At 35.1% G+C, this 6000-nt stretch overlaps 1 protein-coding gene across 14 annotated transcripts in view; it reads left to right on the forward strand.

Annotated features, from left to right (window-relative positions):
• Positions 1–4172, forward strand: part of Gulp1 (GULP PTB domain containing engulfment adaptor 1) — a 265532-nt gene extending 261360 nt beyond the window's left edge. For all 14 annotated transcript variants that reach the window (XM_052749364.1, XM_052749361.1, XM_052749363.1 and 11 more), the window contains one exon: positions 2337–4172. In XM_052749364.1, coding sequence (XP_052605324.1) covers positions 2337–2358 — 22 coding nt within the window. In that variant the 3' untranslated portion in view covers positions 2359–4172. The remainder of the gene's footprint in view (positions 1–2336) is intronic.
• Positions 4173–6000: the final 1828 nt, after the last annotated feature.

The raw sequence follows: 6000 nt of genomic DNA on the forward strand, positions 1-6000 counted from the left end.
TTTTACACACATTTTAAACTATTACATCTGAATCTGTCTTATTGTGAATCTATTGCTTTAAGCTGCAGCTGCTGTGGCTGCTGGCTCCGCCCACCTCAGCTTCCCAACATGGCGGCGGTATGCTTACCGCCAGCTCTGGGAGCCATCGTGGGTCTATGCTTTTATCCAAGCAGCATGTAGCCCAGAAACCTCTTTTTTTGTTTTGTACTAGCAAAGTCTAAATCCACAATGTAGCTTAATGTGCCACTTGCAGAGGCCTCACTCCCGCCATACGGCGGCAGGTCGAGCGCGCATGCCAGCAACCCGCCAGTAACTCAAACCGGCAGCTGCCGCTCATTTGAGACAGACAATTAGGAAGCTGTTTTTAGCTCCGTTTTAGAATCTTTTTTCTCAGTTTTTAGGTGGAAACTCCTGCCACCACGTTGGACGCCATTTGTTGCCAGAGTTTTCCTGCCTGGCCCACAGTCAGGACAAATCTCTCTCACCTGCCAGTCCCAAGCTGCTCAAACCCGATCAAGTAAACACAGACACTTATATTGGTTTCAAACTGTATGGCCGTGGCAGGCTTCTTGTTAACTGTTCTTACAGCTTAAATTAATCCATTTCTATAAATCTATACCTTGCCACATGGCTCGTGGCTTACCGGCATCTTCACATGCTGTTTCTCATCGTGGCAGCTGGCAGTGTCTCTCTCATCTCAGCCTTCCACTTCCCCGCTCTATTCTCCTCCTTGTCCCACCTATACTTCCTGCCTGGCCACTGCCAATCAGTGATTTATTCATTGACCAATCAGCAACACATTTGACATACAGACCATCCCACAGCATAAAACAATGTAATATGTTTTAAAATAATGGCAAGTCTATAAATAAAAGAATTATGTACAAATATCAAGTCAATTGTTTAAAAATTGAGGGGACCTATGTATACATGAAATATAAGCAGTACCTCCGGGCCAATGTCTCAAGGAGGTTGGTAGCATTCCTAGGTGATGATGCCCGAAATTGGTCTCTATCTTCCATATACATCCACATACATGTGCATGCAATCCTGTGCATACACATGCACTTGCCTGTATGTTGGCATTGCAGGAACAGACAAGTGATTGGAAGGCTAACCACTCACCACATGAAGAATAAGCCCTGGCTCACAAAAGAGGTCGTAGTTGGCTAATGCCCTTGTGAATGTGCTCTGTATAATCAAAGCAAACACAATAATAAATAAAAAAAAAACTAAGTGTCATTTTTACTTAACAGGAAATTTAATTTTTTTGATAAACAATATTGAGTGAAAGTATTGAGAAACAACAAGTCTAAATGCTTGTTAGACCAAGGTTAGTTTATAGCTTAGTATCTCTTTGGGGAGTAATTTGATACATATATATATATATATATATATATATATATATATATATATATATAAGTATATACATATATACTTATATATTCTATATTATTTAAAACAGGAACAAGTAATTATAAATATGTTCAATTTTTATGTGTGAAATTATGCTGTTGGCCTTATTAATGATTGTAAGATAATGGAAATGAATTGATACTATAAAGATTAATAATGTGTTATAGTCAGAATAAAGTAGTTTTATGAGAAATGTAATGTAGGAAGTTAGTTCATTTAAAGACAACATAATAGAAAATTATAGGTAACAAAATTTCTGCTCTCACAAAACTTGAACACTGTAAGAACATACAATACAATGCTCAGTGTCTAAGCAATTAGTTCAGAGGAGTTCTCCTCTGTCTACTGTGTGCTGCTCTATGTTTCAAATAGGAAAATACAGTTCAACAAAATGTTTCATATGAAAATATGATTAATTCTTTAATTATAGAGTAATTATTTTGTGATATTAGCTAGTAATAAGTCCCCTCATTACATTAAATAAATAAGCCTCATTGTTAATTAGAGGTTTAAAGATTCAAGAGGAAGATTCAAAATTCATTACATTGTGAAACAAAAATGAAACCGTTGAAGGGCGGTCTGTAAGTGTACAGGGAGGTTTACTTCGGGGGAGAGGAAACCATGAGTCTACAAGAATGTGTCTGTTAGCTGATGGTCAGATTAGTTTAAGGGGTTCACCATGGCAACAGTATTGTTATTTTCTTCTGTTTCTCATACACATTCAACTCATATACTTAAGATAGCAAAATGTCACTAAATACAAGAGAACTTTACATCTGTGTAAAATTTTGATAAACCAAAATCTGCATTTACTTAAAACACAAAGAATTTAATTTCTGTTGATAGTCTCTCTTACTTAGTGATATGATTTTCTCTTGCCATTGGTGTTTATACTTTAACAATTTTATTTTGCTTTACAGGAGGGGTTCAAAATGGGACTAACTCTTGAAGGCACAGTATTTTGTCTCGACCCGTTAGATAGCAGGTGTTGACGTCAAGAATGAGTGATCCTGACTTATGCCTAATTTGTTTATAAACATATATCTCATTCATTATTTTAAGACAGTTATTATATCCGTGCCAATATATTTTTGAAATCTATGGAAGTAAAAACCTCCTCACTTTCACTGTTGATTTATCTTTTATTAAGCAGAACTAAGTGTAATGGATATTATGTTCTCTTCTCTGTTATGGGTGAATTTATAATTGAAAGACAAGTTTTCTGAGTATCTGCCTTGTGTTCTAAATAATTATCACCTTGACATTTATGCTCATTCTCCAGGACATTAGTTCAGTATCCTAGTCCCAAAGCCATACCTTGATATCTTTCAGATTTCTGAAGAGGGACCACTATCCAACTACACATGTTCTATTTTGATATCAATAAACAAGCAACCAGTGTGTGTAAAATGTTCATCTCATTATGAAAATCTAAAATTTAGCTATTATGCTACCAGCTTACTAAATTCTACCTGGTAATATAAGAATATAAGTTCCAGTAGTAATTATATAAAATATATTTAGAATATTAGTAAATATGAAATAATAACATCAGTCATTTAAGCTATATTCTAAAAATGTTTAATTTGTCTCAAAAGTAACAGTTGTGGAAAAATTGCTTCCCTGAAAAACTTAAAATTTTATTTTTAATGTGTTGTCATGTTAGTATATCATTGGGCCATCTTCTGCTCTGTATTTTAAGAAATGAAGTTTATGCTTTCTACAAATGTAATGCCTATTTCTATTTTTATTTTACCAATATTTTTCAGATATCCTGTGTTGTGGTATTTCTCTTACCAACCTTATATCTCAGTGCCACATTAGTGTTGATACTTTAAAATTTGAGAGGTGTTCTATTTAAATTTAAGAATATTTAACAATTTTAATTTTCATTTGCTCTGTTAAAGTCAGAATCTACTTTTCACAAAAATTTCTTGTCAGCTTCATCTTGAATATGAGCAATAAAATTCTTTAGTACTCATTCTGATATGCTGATGAACCCTGACCTTTGAAAACATATGCTTCCAATATATTTGCCCATGATGTAAAATACTAACAGTGATAGTGCAGAAAGAAATGGTCAAATTTCTAATTTGGTTTATCACAATATAAGATAATAAAGTAATGAAAATCTGGGCTTAGTTGTGGGACATTTATCAAAACTAAGTAGATTTTTCTCATGGAGTTTTATGCAGGTGTTAAAGGTACCTTTTCACTAGGAACAGAAATCAAATGTGCTTATGCAATATTATATTTGTACCATCATGTTCTATGGGTATAGATGAGTCTTTCTGTTTATGTTCTGTTATACCTGCTAAGTTAAACCTTAATTAGTGGGTAGTATGTGTTTCATCAGGCAGTCTTTGCTGTTCTATTTGTCAGATAGTATTTTGGAATTTGTATAATGAGGATGTTTAGAAGCCATCTAAATGGCTTTTTTTTAACAGATAGAGTTTGTATTTTTATTGTATTTTAAAAAGCTTTATGTACTAGGTATATATTTAGCAAACATTTAATATCAATTGTAACACAATAGAATACTAAGATGATATTTACACATTTAAAATATGTTACTTACCAATTTTTAATGGTGATCTGTTCTGCTACTGGCATGATCAAATAGTACATAATTGGTCATTAATATGAACATTTACTTCACCAGTGAATTTTTATGAAAACATGATTGGAAATTGTATTTCTATGTAAACTCGGTATGTTTGATTTTGCTGAGAATAAAAGATTTTAAATAAATTAAACTGTATGATATATTCATTTAATAATCTATAAATACATTCTAAAGCTACATACTTAATTTTTGTGTTCATAAGTTGGAACTGGAAAGAGAGAAATAGAGAAAGAGTTTAACTTTTGACCTATTTTTCTCAGCCCACACATGTTTCAGTTTTATGAATAAATCTCCCTCAGTTGTGCAAACGTGGACTTGTTACTGATGATGGCAAAGGTCATGATTTGGTTCCTCTTACCAGAAGCATCTGATGCAATAGTTGTATTATATAAATATCACTTTTCAAAGCTAATTGTCCTTTAGAGTTTCTTGGCTGACGGTCTTCTAAGTGGACTTGATAATAGGACTGTTGAAATGTACTGTAGGAAGAATTTTGACCCCCTCCCAAACATGATGCTAGACATTTAAGGATACATGGGTCTCCTATGTATCAATCTTTACACACTGAATTATGCACCAATTCATTCAACAAAATGTATTTATCATCCCCTTATTTTACCTACATATGTAATGTAGGTGAGAAAATACCTAGGAAATTTGCTAATGTAGTATTAAGTTGGCAGAATTATTAATTTCAAATGAAAATGAAAGAAATATCTGAGTTAATAAATGAAGAAACAGCCGGGTGGTGGTGGCGCACGCCTTTAATCCCAGCACTTGGGAGGCAGAGCCAGGCGAATCTCTGTGAGTTCGAGGCCAGCCTAGGCTACCAAGTGAATTCCAGGAAAGGCGCAAAACTACACAGAGAAACCCTATCTCAAAAAAAAAAAAAAAAAAAAAAAAAGAAAGAAAGAAAGAAAAAGAAAGAAAGAAAGAAAGAAAGAAAGAAATGTATACATCAAAAAAGTCACATGAACCAATCACTTTTCTGGGAGCATATACATTTGACTATGTTTAAATATGAGTATCTTGCACTGACTACTGGTGTCAGACATCCTATAAGAGATTTATCAGGACAGAAAATAAAGATTGTTCTCATTTATTTTTAGTTCTTGCAGTTTCTATTTGATTTTTTTTTAAGATGAAAAATTGGGCCTGAAAAATGGCTCTTGAGTAAAAGTGCATAGCACCTAGCCCAATGATCTGAGTTAGATATCTCAGTGGAAGTGGAATGAGGAAGCAGATTCTTACGAGCAATGCTCCAACCTCCACATATATGCTTTGGACATGTGTGCCCACCCCTACCACACAGATAGATACACACAAAAATGTATAATTAAGGTAGATTGAGTCCCAATTTTCTGAGAAACTGATTTCCAAAGTGGCTGTACCACTTTGTACTCCCACCAACAGTGGAGAAGTGTTCCCCTTGCTCCACATCCTCTCCAACATAAGCTATCTGCGGTGCTTTTGATCTTAGCCATTCTGACAGGCATAAGATGGTTTCTCAGTCATTTTGATTTGCATCTCCCTGGTAATTAAGGATGCTGAGCAATTCCTTAAATGTCTTTTGCCCATTTGAAATTCTTCCTTTGAGAATTCTCTGTTTAGCTCTATAGACAGAGCTCCAGGAGTCCAGTGAAAGAGAGAAAAGAGGGATTCTATGAACAAGTGCATCAGGATCATGATGGGGAAACATGCAGGGACGACCAAACCAAACCAGAGGGAACTCATGAAAGTTGGATCAACAGCTGTGGAGCCTACAGGGGACTGGACTAGGCCCTTTGCATGGTGAGAAAATTGTGTAGCTTGATCTGCTTGGGAGGCCCCCTGGTGGTAGGATCAGAATCCATCTCTGGTGCATGAGCAGGTTTTGTGGAGCCCACTACCTATGATGGAACACTTCGTGCAGCCTTGAGGCAGGGGAAGGGCTTGGACTTGCCTCTGCTGAATGTGCC

The sequence above is a fragment of the Peromyscus californicus genome, unplaced genomic scaffold (genome assembly GCF_007827085.1).
Source record: "Peromyscus californicus insignis strain IS unplaced genomic scaffold, ASM782708v3 Scaffold_21__1_contigs__length_65335640, whole genome shotgun sequence".
Classification (NCBI taxonomy): Eukaryota; Metazoa; Chordata; class Mammalia; order Rodentia; family Cricetidae; genus Peromyscus; species Peromyscus californicus.